This window comes from Wyeomyia smithii, chromosome 3 (genome assembly GCF_029784165.1).
Source record: "Wyeomyia smithii strain HCP4-BCI-WySm-NY-G18 chromosome 3, ASM2978416v1, whole genome shotgun sequence".
NCBI lineage: Eukaryota > Metazoa > Arthropoda > Insecta > Diptera > Culicidae > Wyeomyia > Wyeomyia smithii.
Genome location: NC_073696.1, coordinates 17,058,008 through 17,083,449, shown reverse-complemented (window position 1 = coordinate 17,083,449; position 25,442 = coordinate 17,058,008). Strand labels below are relative to the sequence as shown.

Below are 25,442 nucleotides of genomic sequence, written 5' to 3'. Positions count from 1 at the left end.
ATTTTACTACTAACAGTCAATTCATTTTTTAAACGGCACCGAATACCGTATTTTTAGCCATTTACCTGATGACGTTGTCAATGTGAGACTTGAAAGTTAACTTGTCATCAATGATTACTCCAAGATATTTTAACTCATTCACGCGATCAATCGTCTCACCATTAATTGCAATATTCACGTCTGGTCTGGAGTTGGCCGAAGAAGTAATCAAATATTTAGTTTTGCTAATGTTTAGCTGTTAAAGTTAGAATGCTGAATTTTGCTCATTTTTGTTCAGTGTATGGAGATGTCTTATCCCCCGAGCCCGTTTTGACAGTTTTTATTACTTTGTATTGGTAATTTTCTTGATTTTAACGTTTCCGGTTAATTCACATCAGCATTGAAATGTTTATTAATAAAAACAGCTACCGTCGCGTACGGATGTTAAAACTATACAGTCCATTTTGAGTTTTTTATTTGACCGCTTAATTTCGTCCGAAACACTTGGTCCTTCACCCCGGATAATGAATCGCGCGGATAACAGTGGAAGTTGTAAGTGATCGATCGTAAACCGGTAGAATTAGTGATTTCTGGTTCTAGAAGAAACTAGAAAAGTGTTTTTCGAGTCAGCCATAGGGACAGGCTGAAAAATTAATTTTGCCGATAAACCGAAGGAAAAAGTGGAACGAAGTCTTGCTACCATAGTTGTGGCATTTTTGAGCACGGTGCATGCTAGTGAAATGGTCTTGAAGAGCTTGAAAAGTTTTTTCGCATCACGTGTTTTTAGTGTGGAAGCCATTTTGTAATGGCTATTGAAGCATAGTTGAGAGCATAGAAAAGTGGACGAAAAAATTGTGTGCCGCGAGTGCCCTTTGCTTTGCTTGAATCGGTGTTTGTTAATTCCATACCGGTACGGTGCTTACATTGGTATGATGAACGATTTATGATTCGACACCGGTACAGTGAAATAAGTGATTGAAAAACCAAAACAAGCAAAAAAGGAATCGGCGAGTGGTATGCTGTTGCGCTCCGGAAAATTGAAAAGAGTATTATTCCCGTCGCCCGTTGCCTCTCCACCCTGTTCTCCATTATTTTATACACCCAGAGCAACATTCCCACGGGCAGCTTTGACTCCGTTTCAAGGTGTGCGTGAGCAGAAAGAAGCACAAGAGAGTCAGTAACGAAAGAAGAAGATGGCTGATACGGTGGCTGCTCTGGATGAGTGTCTGACGTCGACCAGAGGTAAGGTTGTTAGAATACAACAAGCGATTATTGCTGCCGACCATGACCACGGTAACCGTTGACGCAGCATATGACGACTTTAATGGGTTCCTCAATCGGGTCTACCTTGCTGATTCGACTCAAAGGAAAGCTTTTGAACCCAAGTTCATCGATTTTGATGAATTGTATCAGTTCGTGAGCATTTCTTTGGCGGAAATGATACAACAACATGAAGATGAGCAAAAGGCTGTAGCAGAGCTAGCCCTGACTGAAAGTAGGAAATTTGAGAAGCCAAGCTCCATTTGCCAAGCTGGCAGTAGTGGAACAACAGCTCCAGTTCAGATAGTACCATCTTTATTACTCCAACAAACACCGCTACCAATTTTTGACGGTAGTTATGAGAACTGGTACAAGTTTAGAGATCGATTCACCGATATTGTGAACAAATGCAGTGGAGACTCCCCAGCCACGAAATTACATTTTCTCGATAAAGCTTTAGTCGGGAAAGCTAGGGGAGCAAACGTTGAACGATAATAACTATGATGGAGCTTGGAGGCTACTAGCAAAAAATTTGAAAATTTGCGCATGGTTGTTCAGGCTCACATTACACAGTTGCTGTCGCTAAAGCCGATGACGAAGGGTTCCCATGCAGAATTGACCAGTTTACTTGATGTAGTCGAAAAGCGATTGGAATCACTCGAGTTCCATAGCTTGAAAATGCAGGACAACTTGTCGGAGGCTCTGATTGTCAATTTGGTCATTCCCAAGTTGGGTATTGACACTAGAAAGGCTTGGGAGGCCACCGTGGAACACGGTAAGTTACCGAAGTATAAGCAAACCATGGATTTTCTCCGACAGCATTGTTATATGCTTGAACGGTGTGAGCAATCGTTTGGAAAATTAAAAAATATTCCGCCAAATCCTCGAGTTGCTGGTATTCTTAGTAAGGCGCACGCAGTAGCTATTCAGCAGAAACCCAATTGTGTGGTGTGCAACTCCGATCATCTAATTGAGATGTGTGACACGTTCAAAGGGCTTAATATAAATAATCGATACATGAAAGCGGAACAAATGGGATTATGTTTCGCTTGTCTGGAACGAGGACATGGCACTGCAAACTGTAAAACCGATAGCAGCAAACTGTGTTCGTGCAAAAAGAAGCATCACCCGCTCATGCACTACGATGAGAAGAAGGAGTCTACTGAAACGGCAACGGGCAGTGTTGAGACGAAAGGAGTTGCTGGAGGCTCCGATTCATCCAGTTTAGAGCAGATCGTAGCCAAATGCGAGGCTTCTGTTGTTCCGAATCTCTCGGTGGAGCAGGTGCTTTTGGCAACGGCGGTAGTCGATATTTTCGACAGCAGAGGTGTTGCACATAAATGCCGTGCAATGCTTGATTCTGGTGCAATGGCGAGTTTTGTATCAGAAAGAATCTGTGACTTGCTGGGTTTGCACAAAGAGAGTGTGAACGTTCCGGTTATTGGCGTAAACGGAGCTAAAACTACAGTAAGGTTTAAAATCAACGCTGTAGTGAAGTCTAGAACGATGGAGTGCAGCTTTCCTCTGGATTGTTTAGTGGTGCCTCGAGTTACGGGAGCATTGCCATCGATGAAACTGGACACATCTAGCTGGCTAATTCCGGAGACTGTAAGGCTGGCTGACCCGCAGTTCTTTCAACCGAGTCGCGTTGATTTGTTAATCGGTGCCGAAAAATTTTACGAATTGCTTCAGGATAAGAAGATTGTCATGTCAAAGGATCTCCCCTTACTGCAAAAAAGTTTACTGGGATGGTTGGTTGCCGGACCAGTATATAATAGTCCGAGTCTTGTGAGTGTGCAGGTGTTTCAGGCGTTTTTGGATGATCGAAGAGCAGGCGCACGACCCCTTGGAGAACGATGACTGCGAGCGTCACTTCGAGGCAACGTATGCTCGAGCAGAGGACGGAAGGTTTATAGTACAGCTACCCTTCCGTGAAGATGCGGGCAACCTTGGTGAATCCCGTAAACGCTTCAAGGCATTGGAAACCCGACTCGAACGAGACCCAGAAATGAAAAAAATGTATTGCAACTTTATACACGAGTATATTGATCTCGGTCATGCAAAAATATTAAAAACTGATGAGATAGAAATTGATGGTGCGTACTACATGCCACACCATGGCGTCTTTAAACCTGATAGTTCGTCAACGAAATTGAGAGTGGTCTTCAACGCGTCCGCTAAAACAACGACGAACTTATCGCTGAACGATGTTCTAATGGATGCTCCTATCGTCCAGAGTCCATTATTCGACATCATTGTACGTTGGAGAATGCCAAAGTATGCATTCACTGCGGATGCCAGGCAGATGTACAGACAGGTTTTGATGCACCCTGCTCATATGAAATACTTGAGATGCCTGTTTCGGGATGACAGGACGCAACCCTTAATGGATCTGGAGTTGCTCCGAGTGACGTATGGGGTTGGCCCTGCTGGATTCCTGGCCACACGATCGCTAATACAACTAGCTAAAGATGAACAGAACGATTTCCCGAAAGCCTGCGAGGTGGTTTTGAACTCGTTTTATGTCGATGATGTGCTAACCGGAGCTGATACGCTAGAAGAGGCGCAGAAGCTTCGTAAGGATTTACTACTGCTACTGGGAAGAGGTGGTTTCAAGCTGCACAAATGGTGCACGAGCGAAGCAGCCATCCTGGAAGGAGTGCCATTTGAGGATCGAGACAAGCAAATGTGTTACGAAAAAGGTGACGAGAGTGGTGTGATAAAAACTCTCGGTGTGCTGTGGGACCCAGCGAATGATGTCTTTATGTATCGAGTGAAACCTATGAATGACTGTTCGTTACCTCAAACCAAGAGGCAAATGCTCTCCGAAATTGCCAGACTCTTTGACCCTCTCGGTGTGTTGGGTCCGACTATAGTGTTGGCTAAAATAATAATGCAGAGGTTATGGTTGAAGAAAATCGATTGGGACGAGTTGATTGCTATTGAAGAGTTGAAGATTTGGAACAAACTAAGATTCGAGTTGTGCGCAATCAACAATCTGAAAATACCTCGTCGTGTCACCGTTAATAATACTGCGGTTTACGAGATACATGGATTCTCGGATGCGTCTCGTTCCGCTTACGGTTGCTGTGTGTACTTGCGTTGCATTACCGAAGATGGCATCATTGAAGTGAAGTTACTGTGTGGCAAGTCACGAGTCGCACCATTGAAGGAGTTGAACCGTGAGGAGAAGGAGGGAGCGCCGCTGGAAGAGTTAACCATGCCAAGATTAGAGCTACGTGCAGCAGCGCTGTTAGCAGACCAAGTAAAAAAAGTGCGCGAAATCCTAGGTTCTAACATTTCCCGTGTCATACTGAGGTCCGATTCGACAATTGTGTTGAGTTGCATTAAAAGTTCGAAACCGAACCTACGTGTGTTTGTCCGTAATCGAATCGCGGAAATTCGTAAACTGAGTTGTGATGCCAAATGGCTACACGTACACGCAAAAGTTGAAGTCTTGTACAATCATTGTGTCTTCCCGATTCGCACAAATGTTGCACAGAAATCGCACAATAAATGTGTGAAACGCATAACGCAACAGTTGTACTGCAAATACATTGACATAGATTGAAATCAGAATATGTATCATATACCGACACTTTATTGCTCACGTCGAGTGTATTAGTGACTGCTCTTTCTCTCTTGCTTGTAGATTTTCCATGTACGTGCGACGAGACTAGATACGTCGAATATAATTTGCAGGTTGCTCTTTCGCTTCTTTTTCGGTTCGGTTTGCGACGCGCAAGACGATGTCTCGTCGCTTTACGAAATGAGCGAGACACCCGTGCTGTACATACTAGATGCCAGTATTGTTAGTCTCACTCATACTGTCGATGCGTGTTTGCTGCTATTCAGAGGAATGCATGAAGAAGAAAAAGTATCTCGAAAGCGTGTGTGCAAAAGACTTGAAAAGCATAGCATATGTCTCGTCCTCAAGCAGAAAGGAGGAGAAAGGTTTTGCTTCTCGCTCGCTTTGCAATGCTGCTTGATACCAGTTGAAACTGTTTAGGTGTAGTAGTTTGGAGCTGCCAAATACATTGGAGAAACGCTAGAGCATTAATTGCGTTATGCCCAACACGCAATCATTGTACTGGTTCCGAATTACATCAACAATTGCGCTAAAAACGCACAATTTTGTACTGGTTTCGCACCATCCAACTTTTGCGTGTAGGAACGAAAGAGAATCCGGCAGACTTAGTGTCCAGAGGGGTGCTCCCCATTGAACTGATGAAAAGTGACTTGTGGTGGAACGGACCAAAGTTCCTTCGTGCGAGTATAACTGAAGAAACATTGCAAGAAAAGACCAAAACCTTGAGTGAGGAAGTGATTACAGTGACAGCGATAACTGTGCCCGAAGATGAGTTGTATAAGGTAATTCAGAATAGTAGTAACTTTCGCCGCTTGCAAAGAGTATTTGGTTATGTCATGCGATTTATCTCTAACTGTCGTGCAAGGCGCAGTAAAGAAAGGATTCGCTGTGGAAAGCTGAACGCCACAGACTTTCGTAACTCATTGTACACAATGGTGAGGATCGTACAAAATGCGGTATATCGCGGCGAAATCAAGAACGTTTTGAAAGGTGAGCCAGTGAACGGTAAAATACGAAATTTGTACCCTATTCATGAACCGATTGGACGGTTGCTACGAGTAGGCGGTCGACTCAAGAATGCTATACTACCGTTCGACCAGAAGCATCCGCTAATACTACCGGAGAAAAACAGGTTCACTGATTCTATTATTAAGGCTATTCACCGCGAAGAGCTGCACGTTGGTCCGAATGGTTTATTGGCCAAAATTCGACAACAGTTCTGGCCAGTAAATGCGAAGCGTACCATCAAACGTGTCTTGGGAAAGTGTCTTAAATGCTTCAGGTTACACCCGAAGGATGTACAGCAGTTCATGGGCAATTATCCAAGCTCGCGTGTCGCTCCTGCTGATCCGTTTGCTAGAACGGGAGTAGACTACGCTGGCCCCTTCCTGTCAAAGCAAGGGAGGGCGAAGGCTCGAAGCAAGGCGTACGTCAGTGTCTTTGTCTGTATGACAACTAAAGCGATTCATTTAGAGTTGGTAAGCTCCTTAACTTCTGATGCATTCTTGGGTGCCTTACATCGCTTTGTTGGGCGTCGCGGAAACGTCAATGAGATGTTTTCCGATAACGGAACAAACTTTGTTGGAGCTGAGCGTCAATTGGTTGAATTGAAGGAGTTACTTAGATCACAGATGTTGGAAAGGAAACTCGAGGAATTCTGTCAGCCTCGTGGAATCTGTTGGAAGTTTAACACTCCGAAGGCTCCACACCAGGTGGGCTCTGGGAAGCTGGGGTAAAAAGTATGAAGAGCCACCTGTACAAAGTGATGAATGAATCATATTTCACATACGAAGAGATGACAACGTTATTGGTTCAGATAGAGGCCATTCTGAATTCAAGGCCCATGGTTCAACAAAGCGACGACCCGATGGATTATGAAGCGTTGTCACCAGGTCATTTCTTGATTGGCCGTGAATTGACAGCAATCGCTGAGCCAATCTACGTTATTCCCAAGAAAAACACACTATCACGGTATCAATTAGTTCAAAAACGGAAGCAGTCGTTCTGGAAAAGATGGTCATCAGAGTACATTACCGGATTACAGAAACGCAACAAGTGGAATAAAACCCCAACGTTGCTCCGTGAAGGACTCTTGGTGATATTGAAGGACGACAATCAACCACCGCAAACTTGGAAACTAGGCCGAATTACTAAAATTCACCCTGGAAACGATGGCGTTGTTCGAGTGGTAACAGTACGAACCAGCACTAAGGAGTACACACGACCTACAACGCAAATTGCTGTACTACCCATAAATGATGCAGATCCGGCCGACCAGACTGATCAGGTTGAAGATTGAGCCTTCTGGCTCCGCGGGGTGGATGTTAAAGTTAGAATGCTGAATTTTGCTCATTTTTGTTCAGTGTATGGAGATGTCTTATCCCCCGAGCCCGTTTTGACAGTTTTTATTGCTTTGTATTGGTAATTTTCTTGATTTTAACGTTTCCGGTTAATTCACATCAGCATTGAAATGTTTATTAATAAAAACAGCTACCGTCGCGTACGGATGTTAAAACTATACAGTCCATTTTGAGTTTTTTATTTGACCGCTTAATTTCGTCCGAAACATTAGCTTAAGTTGTTCAAAATTTAACCAATTCGCCAGATAATGTAAATCTTGGTTTAAAAGTGATTCAACATCATTTGGATTTTTAGCCGCAATGAACAGAACAGTGTCGTCGGCAAATAAATTTTCATCACAAAACCGTAAAACTCGCTCCATGTCATTAATATAAATTATAAACAAAATGGGCCCTAAAACACTTCCTTGCGGTACACCCAGTGTATCTTCTGAGTTCTAGCACACAAATAGCTTTCAAACCATTTATATGCTGTCCCTACGATACCAAAGCGCTTAATTGTTTGCAACAATAAGGGCCTAGAAATTGTTTCAAAAGCGCGTTTTAGATCCAGAAACACCGCAAAAATAGTTTCTTTAGCCTAGATCTTCTCTTTCCATTTTGCTAACACCAAATTCAATGCAGACTCACAAGAGTGTCCCTCTCGATAACCTGATTGTTCTGGGATCAGCAAATCATTACTGTTTAAATAATGCATTAGCTGGCCTTTAACAATTAGCTCCAAAATTTTCTCTAATGTGTGCAGTATATTAACGGGACGGAACTATTCGGCTTTATCCGTCCCAGTAATTTTGGGGATAGGAACCACAAGAGATTCCTTCCAAACTTCAGGCACGTGCCCTGTTTGTAAGGATTCGTTAACAAGGTCCAGCAGGTCGTGTCCAATTTCATGAAGGCAATCTTGTATTACTTTTGCGTTGACATTGTCGATACCAGCCGATCTCTTCAAAGAGAAACAAATATCTTTCAACTCTGCAAAAGTAATAGGATGAAAACCATCAAACCTACAGTTATTATGGATCGGCTGTATTATCTCGGCAGGTTCATTGACCACATCAATACTTTGATTGATCAATTGAAAACTTCAAACGAAATAACTGTTAAATTTATTTGCAATAACTCGCGCGGAGTTTTCCTCAATACCATTAAAGGTTATGGACTGTGATAATGTATGTGTTTTCCATAACTCTTTGCTGTTATTTTGATGTTGATCGATCTTCCGTTGTATATATGCACATCTAACCTTTTTCAAGGTGCGTGAATATATGTTTCGCGCCGCGGTGTACCTGTTTCAATCATCGTTATCATTACTTCTACAAAATTTTTTATAACATTTATCTCTTTTACGTTTTAAACGCACCAGATCTAAAGAGTACTAGCTGTTCGAATTTTGTAACTCAACAAATTTTTCAGAAACTAGATTCTTGGTACAGTCTACCAACATATTGGTTAGAACAGCTGCTTTATTGTCCAAATCTCCAGTTATTGGATGAAAATTCAAACTTCTTGAAACAAGCTGAGACATTCCTTGTTTCGAATAACTATTCCAGCACTTTATTTTTACTTTATCCTCTCGGTTTTGATCGTTTTCAATTGAAATACAAATTGTCTCATGGTCTGTTATTTTATAAACGGCCTCTGTGAAGGAATTACCATTATCAAAATTGGAGAACACATCATCAATCAAGGTACGAGAATGTCTGGAAATTCTTGTCAATTGAAAAACTGTTTGTCTTAGATTGAAAAAACCGACTAATTGCTTTAATTGATTCGAGTTCGATCCACCAAGCCAATCAATATTGAAATCACCAACAATTACGTTTAACTTATTCAAATCAACAAAGTTTTCCCACCAGTTATTTAAAATTTCAAAAAAACGCTGGTCACTTGAACTGGGGGAATGATAGACTATTCCAAAATTTCCCATCGTCATGCCTCTCTGAACTGATATTCCCAGGAACCAATTGTTTTCAACAGATTCGTTTGATAGAATGTTGAAATTGACTGATTCCTTGGCGTAAATAGCAACCCCACCAGTATGTCTGGAATGTGAAAGGCAAAAAACAACTTTATATCCCGGAATGCTATATTGATCAAATGCATCAGCTTCCACTCAGTGAGTTTCAGCCAGCAATACTAACATTGGTCGTTTTGTTTCCACAATATGCCGCAAAGCAACATAATTTGTGGATAAACCAGCGATATTAAGATAAACTATTTCTAATTTCCTCTCACATTGCATTTTCTTCAGCTGCTATTTACTTGACAACATGTTGCTTTTTCTTTTTTCAAACAGTCTCCGAACAACTGGACACTGCGAACTTGATGCTGGATGTTTCGCGTCAAAATTTATTTTTAACTCATTATTTTGTTTTAAACAATTTGCCTCTCGTACAAAACACTTGTCCCACCCAATGCTTACTTTTCCAGCATTCATTAGGCAGTTATAAGTGTCTTGATCAACTTCGATTATTACGTTAAACTTGTTATATTTGGAGCGTGAATTTTCATACTCGGCAATAACCTTTACTTCTTTGAAGCCGATGCTATCATTCTGACTTTTCAACAAGTCTATGAATTCGGAGTAATCGGAGGAATATCGATCACTCATTCCCACAATCTTCAACTTAGGCTTCGCGATTGTGCGAATATAAGCATTATATTGTTCACCCAGGTTGCTTTCAATGTCTTTTTTAACAACCTCAACATTATCCCCTACTGCACACTCTGCAATTATCGAGCCATTCATACCGTTTCTAAAGTTCCTAATTTTGTGGATTTTTGGATATAAAGTTTTTTCCAAACATCTAGTATCTTAACTAGATTGAGAAGTCTCGACCGGTTTGATCACAATGACCGGCCGAGCCTTACGGTTTTCCTTTTTCTGTAATTTATTTGATATACTCCCAGTCGAACCCGCTAAAACACTCGCGTATGTTGGTATACTTTCTGAAAAAACCTCGTCATCACGTACTAGTTCCCACCGTCATCACAGGCTGATAAACACGAAACACATTTCAACACAATATTATCATTATCATTAACGACTTTCGCTGCTATTTTCGTAAGGGGCGTGCAAACTCTGTGGAACTGAGATTTGCATTTACCGACGCAAACAACCGGATCGTCGCTAATGCGAATGATATTACCACATTTGCCACAATCCATCTTCCCACTGCAAACAAGCCGAAGCTGCTGCAGACCAATACGCTGGACTCGTCCAGCAGCAACGGAGGGTAAAGGCAAATGAACAATGAAAAAACACAACAATGAAATTTCAATCAGCAGCCGTAGCGTCTATATAACTTCGTCTATATAACAATTTGCATAGTGTTGTTCAATTACAAGTAAGGTTATGGAAAATAATATTATCTTGAAGATGTTAATGTAAAAAATTTTTTAATTGAGTAAGAGAAATATAAATGTGGGAACACTAATATCAAGATGAAATGAATTTGGTTTTTCTTCATACCGCCACCGCGGACTGCAAATAGGATTGTCATATTGAACTAAATTCATTTAGCTAACAAAATATAATCATCAGTACAGCTCGTTTAGTTACCTTTTGGTTTGGTTCTCTATTGTCTTTCATTTAATCTATATTTAGTTATTTTAATAAATCTGAGAAAAACAGATTGTAGAGTTCAAAACTAATTAACGAGTTTAATCTGTACAATGCACCGAATATATATACTCTGCTATCTGCCTCGACTGCCTTTACCGACATGTACAGAATATTATTGTCTCTGGAGACGCAGCGTATTTTGCGGCACCCCAATAATCATATTGAATACTGATATTTGCTACTCTCTGAAACAAGAAGAAGACAATTCAAACAGCAATTCGATTGTGTTCCAGATCGCAAAACGACACCCCAACACGCCTCACTGTGCGTCGACAGCAGCAATGTTGTCTTTTGGCTTGGCTGCACACAAATGAATATCGAGTTCTTCTGCACTGACAGATGACGAGTGACCGGCGCTCTATTCATACATTGCTCGGTGTAGTACTGTTGCCAGTGCCAGCATGTTTTCCTTCAAGACATCAGTTTTAATAACATTCTAACAGCAGAACGTAGACCTGTCTGATAGTGGAGGTGGTTTCGAACTTTCCGAAAAAGCTTCACCTTCCAGACATTAAAATAGTCTAGGCTCATAGAAACAAAGTTAGTTGACCTATTGGGACGGGAAAATTCGTTCAAATTTTTATGCCACTGTTATACAGGATATCACAGCAGGCAGTTGGTGTCTACTTATGAAGTCTGTTCCAGGCGTGCTTGCATGTGATTGGTACATTGTTCGTTAAAATTCGATCTTGAAACTTTTATGAAATTTTTACTTAAAAATGAAGTGATAACGATAACTGAAGAATCACCAAATTGTCCATAATTTTTTCAATCCAACGACATGTTGGTTATTGTGATCCTTCCTGTGGTTACATCAGTATTGCAGTTTGAAATCTTTCATTTCAACGTTACACCTTCGTTTTAGTTACCGCAGAATGTATCTCAATACAGTGCGGTTAGACGTAGTCCTACGTCAAAAAAAAAAAATCGTGTCATAGTATTATTTTTTCTAAGAGGATTAAATCACTGTTTTTAGGACGTTATACCAACAAAACCAAGCGTTCTGGCTGTAATTTTTATTGAAAAAAAAATTTTTTTAATTTTTACTTCGTTTCTCATTTCTCCACGATTGGACAACCATTAGATAATCTTTTGCAGGTTTTTTTCGAATATTTTTTTTCAAAAAGAAGCTTTTTAAGATAAATTTTTCAACTTCTTTTCAACTTTTTTTTCTGGAAAAAACATTGTTTCTAGAGTGTATATTTTTTTTTTTGGAAAACCAAACGATTATCTACAATTTTGCCGAAGGTGTCAACAAACCTTTTTTGCTCTAAATTTGTAATCAATAATAGGGTATCGAACGTCTTCGTCAGTGATTTTCATCGGCAGTTTTTCTGCAGCAATCTTATGCGAAAGGGAGCCGAATAAAACCACTGACGAAGACGTTCGACACCATAACTTTTCTACAACGCATTTTTACATAGCTTCTCAAAAAAGAGTCGTGATTCAAAAAAAAAAAAAAAAATCAATAGCACATATTGACATCTTTTGCGCATAGAACCATCTAGTTTCTGCAAAATCAAAAATGGTGGACATGGTGGTTTCTGGGGATTGCTTCAAGTCTTCTAACGCATTTTTCGTTATATTCTCTTCCTGAAAAAAAAATCTGAAATATTACAACATATTTAGGAGATCTTGGTCACCATTCCTCCATGGTTGGATATTTGATTTTTTTTATTATGGAACATGCAAAATGCATTATTGAAATGAAATTAGCAGACTAGTATGAGGCAAACATACTACATATCAATAGTGACTGTTGTACAGATTTTGGTGGTTGAAAATACAAACAGATTTGAAATATCGATACATTACTAGAAGCTACATGTGTTGATTCATGCTCGCGCTTGCAGCTTAGGCATAGCTGTTCCTTTCTACAACAATTTCTACAACATTAATCTCCTATTAAATAAAAATAAGTTGGTGTCTGTATAACGGCGTTTCACTCGAAGTAGAATCAACGGACTTGAATGATTCTTTTTGTGTTTGTTTTGTCTTCATCTTCGACGAGATAATAGGCCATAAAAATAACAATAATCAACTGATAAAGTTAGAAAAAAATTGAAATATATTTTGGGTTTTTCCCGCCTTTTACACGGCGTGTAAAAAGAACAACTTTATTTTAAAAAAATGGGCATCGCCAAAATCTTCACCATTTGAAAATTTAGCTATTTACCTTTCATTTGAGACTCTCCGGAAAATCATCCATTGCGGGCTTTCGAACAACTTTTTTTTTTCTTGAAAAAGTATTCTGACAGCAAAGCGTCTGACTACCGAGAGGATAGTACGGTGCTACAAATAAAAATAAAAATGCAAGAATTTTTGAAGTGACACAGTGAAGGTTGTAAGTTAGTCGAGTGCAACTTTCGCTCATACTAGAAATTTTCCAAACACCCCTAAAATTTGAAGTTATAGTCAAAATGCCGGTATTTTGACCTCAGCGCATGAAAATTATTTTTAACTCATTTGTTTTCCAACCGATTTTGAATGTTTTAGCCGTTCTGGGAAGGGGGAAAAAAAGAATTTTTCAAAATATATACTGGTTTGTACTAACTTCATTAAAAGATGTGAATTATTCGAGCGTAAATCTCATTTTTCAAACTTCTCCTCACAGGTTCAAAATTTCAAAACTTGGATATTTTATCACTAAGTTGTCATAAATAAACATCACACACTAACTCGTCATATTTTCCACGTAACCAAAGCATCAAAAAGCACCTCACACAACACTTAAAAAAAAAAATAACGGACGCTTCAAAAGGATGAGGGACGGGTTTCATAGTACCTACATTAAAACAGCCGTGCTTCCAGCTTCATTTCGATAGATTTAATTCGAGGTATTGTAGCTCAGAAATCTTTGGCTCTACCGAAAACCGTTTGAGAATATAAGCTTATTTTCCAAAAGCCATTTCCATTGAGATTATACAAGCAAAGTGCATCAAATATACGAGCTGTTTTACCAAAAAAAATATCTTTTCATTACTAGACATTCTAAACTTTGTTCGAAGAAAAAAAAAAGCTTAATTTACAAATAAATATCATTTGCATATAAAGTGAAAAGAAGTGGACCTAAATGTGAACCCTGGGGCACCCCAGAGGTAACTAAATTTGGGTTTTGAGAGTTTGTTTTTAAGGCGTACTATTTGTTTGCGATATGTTAGATATGGCTGGAGCCAACACAGAAGTTGAGACGCGAATACAATTTTCCAATCGACTGCTGCAAGAATGAAAAAAAAAAAACAAGTGCCCGAATTATAACCGTTTTAAATCGGCATGAATTCGTTGCATGTTCAAAACTTATTGCGGAAATTCTTTCTCAAATGTAAATCTACGTCAAAATCACTGTTTGTATCATCACAAAAAAAATTATTTTTAAACTTATTCAATTAATTTCTGGTAGCGTTTTTCAATGCCAACTGACGATTCCTCTAAGATTCGAAAATTCGCCTCGAGGTATTACCATTCATCCGAGCGTGCTGTGCACTGAAGTCAGGCCCAAAAAATAAAACAGACAACTTTACCAGATTTCACGATACACGCATTAAAGGATACGATTGATACTGGGGCACGTTTTGTTTTGACTTTTGACTTCTGCACATAACACAACCAGAGGATACCATTTCGGGTGGAGAGTTTGCCTATAGTTGACATGAGTCTTCTCACATTCTGCCCGAGGCGCTCGGGCACGTAAACAGTTGATAATCCGTCCCCTTGACAGGCCATGCTGTCCAGCTCGATGAAAATGTGACTGTGGGTTTCTGGTGAGAACCAGTCGGACACATGACTGAACTGAAAATTGATGAAACTTTTTTTTTATTTTTTGTTTGAGTGGCAGGAGCTTAATCTTTCATTTTATCAACCTGTTCCCAACGACGATTCAATGGATGTGAAAATTTACTGCACAGACTTACCTGCTGGAGACTTTAGGATGAAACAGAACAGGAGAAAGAAAATCGTTGGTTGTAACATTTTACGAGAGTTTGGTTGTGTCAATGCCGGCATTACTTCAGCCGTGTCGAGTCGAAACACAAATTGATTACAAAAGAACCTCGTAAACAGCTCGAATGCGCGTTCCGAATTACTAACGCACTGACGGTTGCCCCAATCGCTGACTCATCATGACACGTTTCGCCACAATTCGAGCGCGACCAAGGGCCACTTGATGCGCTTTATGAGACATAAAAGTGCCCAAGAAACTCGACGAAGAATGGTTCTACCGGGTGTTGGGTTGAAACGGCATGATGGTAAGCGGGGGAAAACAAGAATAAATCCAGTCTTTGTTTGAACTTTTTGTTCATCCAAAAAAACGCATCAACCCCGGCGCGTGCGACGTGCCGGGCGGACAACATCGCCAGAAGAACCATTAGCCGTCAACGCCGACCGCCGGACGACTGATGGGGAGCTCGTTTTTGATGGTGTTGTCACGATAAGCCCACCCGAAGGCGGCACGGAGCCGATAAAAAGTTGAACAATTCCGTTTTTCTCCTACTTTTGCGTTCTGTCTATTTATGTTGCTTCAGAGGTTAGGGAATGACTAAAGTTTTTTACCGTGTTATCTTGCTCTCCGGGAGGATACTGAAATGATTGAGTTTGAATTTATTTTGTTTTCTAATTGAACCGCGAAACTTTTAACCGCTGGTACGCGTTAGGTTGAATGGAAGTTTGGCGAACACTGGTTGGAGCTCCATTCGTATTCCGGCGTGGATCGCGTGGCAGAGTAACTTTTATTATGTCATTCATGGCTTTGGAACTAATTTTATGGAACCGTTTTAATCGTAAAAATTGAAATCAGCAGTTTAGCGCGAATCCAAAATCTTACCTATTAAACTATAGTTTCACAGCTATTTTATTTTTTTTTTTAATTTTTGTGCCATTACTTCAGGATCAAATCATGACAAGGATTGTGAGTAAAAATTTTTTTTCGTAATCTTCATATAAAATACACCAATGGCAATGACATGTGACCCTTGGCAACAACTTTCCTAGCGACGCAAAACACCAATCAGAATACCCAAATCCATCTACCTTTTTTTCCTCGAGTGCATCAGCCTACCCCAACTCTGCTCGCGTAAACCAGCAAAACTGGTAATGCCGAATTACCATTTGGCCCCCTCCCACGGAGCAAACTTTCCCCGTAAATCAAACCGAATGTCATACAAGGCGCTCCCGGTCCTAAGGATGCCATCACCTCGGTTAGCTTGTGCTCTCACCGGCTTGCCGGCACTACTGCCTTCTGCGGTGGTGAAAAGCGTTCTCACTTGCCCTAGAAAAGAGCGTAGTATGGTTTTTGCCGGGTGCGTTTCCTTCATTGGTGGAACATGGGTGTGCGAACATCCGCCAAGGCGCTCTGCTGCCGTCGTACTTCGGGAAACCGCAGCGTAAATAGCAGCAAATGCCAGCGGAAGAAATAATTGCAATTTATTGGGCACTAATATGAAGCGAAATAGGTTTCCCACCAAAAGAACACCTGATAGATTTATGTGCTGTCGTGGCTTACTCTGTGTGTGTGTGTTTCTGCTTGGTTACGTGTGCACGTGAATGTTAATGTGTATCGCATTTGGTGAGGTATTCTCACGCGTTGCTTTCCTTTTTATGCTCGAGTGGCTGCAGGAAAGTTTTACTTCATTTTAAAAGCTCTCGAAACTACCATTCCAGTTACGGTTGGTTTATTTGGCAGCAGGAACGAGGGCCAAACTTTGTATCGACGTATTATTCCGAAAACCCACGTTTCGGTTCGTACTTTTGCACATTTCCTGCCGAGTGTGTGGCAGGCAGATGGGAATTCAATATCCAATTTCCCCTGTCTTTCCTTCGGTAATTCGGCACCAGCTGCAGGTTTTATTCGCCCCGTTCAGATCGTTTGACTGCGACGAGGATCTGATTCGGAGAAACCTGCACCGAGGAAAAGTGAAAAAAAAAAACATTACGGAGAAGACAACTTAGCTGCCTTTATTTTTGCTTGTTTGAATGCCAGCAGAGCACACACGGATCGAGCAGTGTAGAACACTTTAGCCTCCTAAGCTCTACGCTTTATTATTGGAGCTATCCGTTGTGTGCTTTTGCCTCTTGGCAGCTTTTATTCGATTATTTTAATGCTAACAGCATACGGAAGAAATTATTCAAGCACAATGTACATTGTTTTTAGATAGAAATGCGTTGGTGTTGTTTCTCTAAGTTTGCCTAAGTGTTTTTGAAAATCAATGTAAAATGATCGATCCCAGACGCCATTTTGAGTGTCTGTTCGATATTGAACTGTCTAGTTTCACTACAAATGAAAAATAAATTATGGCAGCACTAGGGTTTACAATCCCGGGAACGATTTCCCGGGAACTATCTTTTCCTGGGATTCCCGGATACCGGGAATAGAAATATCGATTTCCTAGATCCCGGGATTCCCGAGCTCCTCGAAAATTTTTTTAACAGAAGAAGAAATTGTTAACGATTGTTTGATGCCTTTTATTAATAAACTTTAATTGAAATCTCATTTTTGCTAAGAATTTTTTTTTATTCCCGGTTTCCGGGAATTCCCGGGAAATGAGATTTTTCATTCCCGTTTGCTGGGAAATTCATTCCCGGGAATATTGCAAACCCTAGGCAGCACTCATTATATAGCTAATTTCTCCGTGCGTGAACAAACAGGAACATTCTAATATGTTCTACAGGGTGGAAGTCTGAATGTTCTACGAGGCGGATATCCAGAATGTTCTAGGTCTTTCGGTGACTTGACAACAAACGCTTGAATTTGCGACTGCATCTGTCAACACTGGATCGAGGGGCGCTCAACTAGAAGAATTACATCGATGATTTCTTCGAGCTGTTAAGTGTGAATCGAACAGTGTCAAAACTTTCATTTTCTGGTTAACAACCTAAAATGGCCAAATACCACAGATACCAAGAAGCCAGAGCCCCATCCTAGTCACCATTTTGAAATCCATGATGGCGATTTCTGGTTTCAGTAAAACAGTCTAAAATGGTACAATACCATCCAATATTAGTACTTCTGCATCCAGGATGACGTTCAGAGACTGGGAATCAAACCTAAACAGCATTTTGAAATTCATAGTGCCTATATAATCAGTGAAATAGGAAAACTGCTTCACTATTCATCTCAGCCCATATATTCATTTCATACAACATGAAAGCTCCATTGAAAACAGGTAAAAACGCAAATTTTCTAACTAAACCAATCTGCTAATTCATAGAATGCATTTTTCTTAGTTCACTATATATTTCTCATAAAGTAGAATCTTCAAAAACTCACTTAAAAGCTCCAAATTTGATATTATAGTCGGGAATACTCATTTAATTCAATCACCTACCTCAGAAAACAGAATCGGCGCATTGTTCTACACGACTACAACGTGACTCGTTCAGCAGCCACCAAAGTTTTTGACGTGGGACAACGTCTTTGTTTACTATACTGAAATGCATTCTGTAAACTGGAAATGAATCTGGCAAATGTTGCGTCAGATTTCGAACGTTAATAACAGCATAACCACATGTTGGATAACAATAACCAATATGTTGTTTGATAGATAAAATGTAGAACAATTTTGTAATATGCTAGTTATCACTATAATTTCCTTGCTAAGCGGTAAAATTGCTAAAAAGTTTCAATGACAAATTTCCGCGAATAATGAACCAATTACATGCAAACATTCCTAGCATAGACGACGTGAATGGACACCAACCGTTCTATGTGATATTCTCTGTTTCAATATCGAAAGAAAAAAAAAATGACAGAGTCTCTCCGTCCCAATAGGTCAATTTATTTTTGCTGCCATGAGCTTAGACTAATGTGATGTCTCGAAGGTTAAAGTTTTCCGAAAAGTTTGAAACAATCCCCATACTTGAACAATTCCTAAACCTGCTGTCAGAACGTAATAAAAACTGATGTCTTGAAAGAAAACATACTGGTATAAGCAACAGTACCAGTGGAGCAGAAAGCAACAGATCTCTCGTCGTCTATGATTGCAGCGGTACTCTTCTATTCGTACATTTCAGCAGTACACTTCCATTCGTACTGCAGCGCGCGGTACTATTCGTATTGCAGTGGTACACTTCTGTTCGTACATTTCTATTCGTGTGCAATCGAGGAAAAACTGTAATGTTGCTGCTGATGGTGATTGACAGTTTATCTCCTTAATATGATTGCCATAAATTACTCAACAAGAATTGTACATTTTTGCAACGGTTATAAGTTATATTTATTATATTTTATATTCGATATTCACTATTTGGTCCATTTACTATGATTCATTCCGAATTTGTACTTACATTTCGAAATTGTTAGATGATATTTTATTATTTCAAACTAGTCCATAATGAACGTTTATTAGCTGTCTTCGTAATACAGTGAATGTAATTGTAGGCAAATGAAAAAAAAAATACCAAGCAAAAAACAAAAATTGAATTGTTGATTGCTACGATTTTTTGCTGAAACTTGTTAATTATTTTGTTTATTTGTTTATTTGTAAAAAATACATCAACAGGCCTTGTGGCCCAACTGATTTTCTTAATCTAAGTGCTACGTGCTAATGTTAAAAATCGATTCTTCAGAACCTCGCGACTGGCGTTAAAGTCAAAACATGATGCGTAACGGTTAAAATGGCGCTGTAGACCGGTTATCGTGCCGAAGCTACTGTAGTTTGTTCGTCTACTTAGCACGTGAAGAAACAGGCTATTTCGCAACATACGTGGTCTGACATAGATGTTAAGTTGTTCGAGAATCGCCGGGCAATCTATCCGTGAAGTCAATACATCCGAGATGAATATTGCTCTGATCACATCCCGACGAATTTTCAGGGTGTCCAAATCGATAAGCCTGCAACGCTTGGTAGTTGAAAGGGGTCAGTCCACGGTAGTCTACGGAGAGCAAAGCGAACCGTCGTTGTACTGCCTCGATTCTGCTTACTCCGTTCAGGTAGTAGGAATCCACACTGAAGCGCAGTATTCTAAGCTAGATCGTACCAAAGTGCAATATAAAGATTTTAGACAATAAATGTCGCTGAAATTTTTTGCAATGCGCATTATAAATCCCAGGTTCCTGCTGGCCTTGTCGGCGGTGAAGGTCATATGTTGTTTAAATGTGAGTTTGGAGTCGAGCAGTACTCCCAAGTCATCAACACAGGTTGTGCGTCGTAGAGGCGTATTTGATAGCTTATAATCGAAAGTCACTGGGCTAAGCTCGTATAATCTCGCATTTGTCGACGTTCAATTGCATGCGATTGTCGACACACCATTTCGCGAAAATCGATAACTGCTCCTGGAGTGCAGCGGCATCTGATGGGACCTTCACTTTTGCAAATAGCTTCAGATCGTCAGCGAAGGACAGTCGAGGACCCTGAAGCCGGAAGTTGACATCGTTCAGGTAAATAAGAAAAATCAGTGGCCCGAGGTGGCTACCTTGAGGAATGCCGGAGTGAGCGGAAAACGAATTCGAGGTAAATCCGTCGATGTTCACTGCTAAACGCCGATCTGTCAAGTAGGATTTAAACCATAGTAGTAGGGGGCCTCCGATGCCGAGCTTTTCAAGCTTCGCGACGGCGATCTCGTGATTTAGTTTGTCAAAGGCGCGGAAAGGTCCGTGTAGATAACGTCCGTCTGAGACTGGTCGTCAAAGCTGTTCATTACGTAAGATGTAAGCGTCAGGAGATTCGTGGCCGTGGATCGCTTAGACATGAAACCGTGTTGATCGTCTGCGATGTACTGCTTGAAGAAAGAGAAAGTGGGTTCGAACACGCTGAGCTCAAAAAGCTTCGGGATAGAGCAAAGCGCTGAGATTCCTCGATAGTTATGAACGTTTCTTCTGTTCCCTTTCTTATGTACTGGAAACATGTATGCCGATTTCCAGATCGAGGGGAAAACGCCCGAACTGATGGATTTGGTGAAGAGATTACTCATTGGAGCAGCCAGACTACTGATACAGTTTCTCAGGAAAAAGGACGGTATGCCATCTGGCCCAGCGGATATGGAAGACCTGAGCTTCGAGGGGGGTAATGTAACCGTGCTAACGTCGATGGAAATGTTAGTCAATGCACGACCGAGTAAAGGAACACGTGCTGTAGCAGAAGTAATTTCGTCCGTCGTTAACCTTTCGTCTACAAACACGCTAGAGAATTTCCGCGAAAATAGTTGGCAGATAGGTAGTGGTTCCGTAGAGGTAGAGTTCTGTATTTTGAAAACCTTCTCAAGGCCGCTTTCCTCTCTGATTTTAGACGTCGCAGCGTAGTGTTCAGCCATGGCAATCACTGTTGATCGGAGCTAGTTTTTTTCGGTACATGTCGATCAATGACGTAATTAAGAATATGGGAAAAAGTTAAGGCGGCGGCATTGACGTCGTCTGTGTCCAGAACCGTGTTCCAGTCGATTTCAGACAACAATACGTTGATATTTTCGAAATTGGCACGGGCGAAATCATAGTAAACGGATGTCGGTGCCGTAGTCTCGGCACAGGAGATTTTCTGATGGACAGACACCAGCAAGGCCGGGTGATGCAGGACGTGTGTAACGAGCGGAGAAGGAGCCAATGCCACTTCAGGGGCTTGGCAGCGCACAGTAGCGAAACAGAGATCCAAAAAGCGCCCATTTTCGTTGGTGATTCTGTTGCATTGCTGAAGAGTAGCGGTACTGTAGCTATCTAGCAATTCGTTAGTTGCTGGTGACAAGCTGAGCGAGCCGAAATCAGCGTACATAAAATCATTACCCCGCTCTTGCCAAGTGATACCAGGTAAATTAAAATCGCCTAAGATAATTACGTCATCCACCGCGGACGTCTTCGAAATGATGGTGTTAACCGAAGACATGTGTGCGCGAAGAAAGTCTGTATCGCGGGTACGATCAGGAGGAACATAGATAGCACACAAAAATAACGTGCGGTCCACGAGTTTAATTGTTGCCCACACCTGCTCGGCGGTCGACAAATCATCGTAATCGAGAATAGAAGCATCGAGTTGGCGGTGAACAGCGATCAAGACTCCACCAGACTCCACCACCAGAAGTTTTGCGACTATTTTTAGGGCTCCGGTCACAACGAAAAACTTCGTAATTGGGTCCGAAGATTTGACGAGAGAGTGTTCGATTGTCGAGCCAGGATTCGGTCAGAACAATGATGTCATATGGACTGTCGGCGCATGCTAGTAAATAGTCGGAGACGCTAGCGTTCATACCACCCACGTTTTGGTAATAAAGATGTATATCATGTCCATGGTGTCAACGTTATTCGTCTTCGGATTGGTCGACGGGCTAAAAACGGGTAGCGAGTCAGTGGATGGTCTATGGTTAACGTTTGCGCACTTGCCTGATCTGAGATTTTGGATGCTCCGTCCCTCGCATCCGCACGCAGGACCGGGACGACTGATGGCCGCTGGCTGGAAATGCTCGACTGCGGCGGGGAGGTAGGGAGCATCCATGATGCCAACATCGATGCGTCCCGGTGTCACGTTGAATCTTGAAGTGTCAATTGGAGAAAGATGTCGTCTTGTTGTGAGAGTGCTGTCATGATAGCGGGAGTCAGTGATTTGATCGTCCAGGAGCGATAAGTCAGTTGTCGGTGGGCTGGAAGCGCGTAGCGCATCAACAAATAAAGGATTGCTAACAAATTCATACTTGCCGCAGACATCGATCGGGAAGTTCCGTTCCCCTAACCCACACGCAGGACCGGGACGACTGATGAAAGCTGGCGGGAAATGCTCGACTGCGGAGGCGGGGTCGGGAACTTCCATGATGCTGATAACGTTGCGTCTCGGTGATGGAGAGTGGTTAATTAGGGTTCAACATATCTTCTAATGTTTGCCAATTGATGAACTTTCGTAAGGGCTCCCATATTATTTTGAAAGTATGATCCATATTATAAATTTGATTTAATCGAAGTTAAATAAGACAAAACCCTTCATTATGATAACGTATTATTGAATTTGGTTTTTGAGGATATAGAGTTAATTCTAACTTTGACGCATTACGAGAAATTCTTGGTGCTTCTTCAACAAGAACGATAAGCTTGTGCTTTGTCAAATGCAGAAAAAGTTCTACAGGTTCGCCAAATATAAAAGATATTTTTTCGAGTGTTGTTGAATAAATTTCTAAGGCTGCAAATAAAAGTGCGTAAGTCACCGAGTAAACACATTGATTCTGTCCGTGAACTCTGTATATTTTCAAATATCTTAAAATAACAATATAGTTCACTCTCGAATTTCCCATATATTCCCGTGAAGACAGACAGGGAACACCCCCTCTTGTGGTGTAAATGGTAACTAAACTCATCGCACAGTGGTACAGTAAGGCAATTTAGGCGGACATAGGCTTTCCGTTGCGATTTTGGTTTGCGGTTTAAAGCCATAGTTTTTGTAAAAAGTTGCTTCTTATACATAGTCCTCTATTCATGTGCGAATGAAAATTAGGGTGGTCCTAAAATCAACGAAATAAAACATTCTTTGGCAAACTTGTAGACCAACTAATTCTAAGTAACTTTGTAAAAAAACTTTTTTGTAGACATGAAATTTGGTTTCCAAAAACAGTCTTTTCGCTCTATTTTTTCAATTCAAATTTAAAAACAAAGTTTTCTTCGGTAACTTTAATCAAAAATACGCCAATTTTGACGAAAAAACATTGTCGATATTTTATACAGATGAAGAGTTCACTATTTCTATTTTAAAAATAGGCCCTTCTGATATATTTATGTCTCCGTTTAGGGCAAACATAAATAATATTTTTTGGGATCATTTGATAGAACATATATTGTATAAATATTGTGAAGAAATACCGAAAGTTGCTTAAAATTAGTTGATCTACAACTGTGCCGATGAATGTATACATTTATTTATGCAAATAAAAAGTTAGTTTTTTCATTTAGTCGATTTCAGGACCATTCCAATTTTCGTTTGCACATAAAAAATAGACAAATATAAGAAACAAGTTCTTAGAAAAAAATTTTACTCTAAAACCACAAAATCGCATCGAAAAACTCGTGTCCGCCTACATTGCCTTACTGTACCACTGTGCATTGTTGTTGAATTTCTGTGAGCGTGTGACATTCTCACACACGAAACTGAATTTACTCAATTTTAGATTTAGTTGACTCAATTTCATACTTTCACAGAAAAAAATATGTTGCAGATTTCGTGCGTATATTGTTTGTATGTAAAACTAACGCCATTCCGGGAGTTAAATATTGATAATATAATAGATGTAGCTTATCGAGGCACGAAGAAGAAACATACAAATAATCAGGCCACGACGTGTAAATGGTAAACTAATCCCAAGTTGCTATATACGTGGTTCCCTGTGTAACTTCACTAGCTCAGATCCATCACGGGAAGCAACTACGAAATGTGCGGCCGTCAAGCTCAAGCTCAATAATCAGGCCACGAAGTGTACAATTAAATGAATATTTCAATTACCTCGTGAAAAAGATAAAAGGAGAAACCGCACAATGGTTGTCAATAGTCGTATAAGGTTGTTGTGCAACTTTTAGCTTAGATAACACTTGAATGTTCTATCAATTTAACAATTTAAGTATGGATGCATATCATGTTGTAATTGGTTTAAAAGCTTTATTATATTTTATATAAAAGATATTCAACAAAACAAACATAATTAGTGATAACAATTGCTATGCAAAAACTATTATTTAATGTTTAGTTTTCTTCGTGTCGAAAGTATTTTTTGTTTTTTTTTATCCCTCCGAATTTTTTGCTCTCGAGTTCTAATCTTCGTATTCATCACTTGCAGCTTTGCTTTACCCAGCATATTTATGTATTTACTAGCTGACCCGGCAAACTTCGTCCCGCCTATTTTTGTGTTTAATTCAATAATTTTCAACATTCCAAATTAATTGATTTCTTGCGATTTGTTTTTATCGTTTGAAATTATTGGTTTTATCGGAATGACAACATCCTCGACTTTTGCCTTTAGTACATCACCTCTATTCCGAAATCACTCATATTGGGTGGTATTCAGTTATTTTCGTTGTTTTCCAGAAACTGAAAGTGGTCATCTTCGAATTCAATATGGTGTCCAGGGTCAATGTCTGGCTTCTATACATTATTTCGATTACGGAAATATTCATATGCAGTAGTATTCGGCTGTTTCCCAGAAGTTGCCATTTTACAATTCAAAATGGTGTCTGAGGTCAATTTTTAGCTCCATGCATCATTCTGGTTAAAGAAACACTCATATTGGGTGGTATTTGGTCCCTTTAGGCTATTTTTTTTTTGGAGACAATTTCTGGCCCCTGAGCGTCATTCTGGTTTAAGAAACACCAATAATAGGTGTCATTTAGCCATTTTCGGCTGTTCTACAGAAACCGGAAGTCACCATCTTAGAATTCAAAATGTTGTCTGTGGTCGATTCTAGCTCCTGTGTATCATTTTGGTATCGAAACATCTCATATTGGATGGAAATCGGCCGGTTGAAGAAATACCCATATTGGGTGTTATTTGGTTATTTTCGGCAAATTCCCATTCACCGGAAGTCGTCATTTTACAATTCATAATGTTATCTGAGGTCGATTTGTAGCTTCAGTGCATCATAACAATCCCGGAAATACCCATAATGAGTGTTATTTGGTCTTTGCCACTGTTGTTTAGGAACCGGAAGTCGCCATATTGGATTTCAAAATGGCATTTGGAGA

At 40.3% G+C, this 25,442-nt stretch overlaps 2 protein-coding genes across 8 annotated transcripts in view; one reads left to right on the top strand and one right to left on the bottom strand.

Annotated features, from left to right (window-relative positions):
- The window catches only part of LOC129727774 (potassium voltage-gated channel protein Shaw-like), a 263,098-nt gene that overhangs the window by 141,909 nt on the left and 95,747 nt on the right, over positions 1–25,442 (bottom strand). The window contains exon 2 of one of the 7 annotated variants that reach the window (XM_055685928.1): positions 12,990–13,105. The exons of the other annotated variants lie outside the window; for them this stretch is intronic. The gene's annotated coding sequence lies outside the window, so the exon portion shown is untranslated. The remainder of the gene's footprint in view (positions 1–12,989; positions 13,106–25,442) is intronic. 7 annotated transcript variants of the gene reach the window in all.
- Positions 1,786–6,564, top strand: LOC129728156 (uncharacterized). The gene is made up of 3 exons (XM_055686571.1): positions 1,786–2,990; positions 3,049–4,643; positions 5,411–6,564. Exons 1-3 carry the CDS (start codon positions 1,786–1,788, stop codon positions 6,562–6,564), a joined length of 3,954 nt encoding a protein of 1,317 aa, XP_055542546.1.

Excerpts from the sequence above, each read along its gene's own strand:
- LOC129728156 (XM_055686571.1), top strand. The coding sequence starts at position 1,786 with ATGGTTGTTCAGGCTCACATTACACAGTTGCTGTCGCTAAAGCCGATG. Across the intron at positions 2,991-3,048 it reads CAAAAAAGTTTACTGGGATG|GCGTTTTTGGATGATCGAAG; the intron begins GTTGGTTGCCGG and ends CAGGTGTTTCAG. Across the intron at positions 4,644-5,410 it reads TAATCGAATCGCGGAAATTC|GAACGAAAGAGAATCCGGCA; the intron begins GTAAACTGAGTT and ends TTTTGCGTGTAG.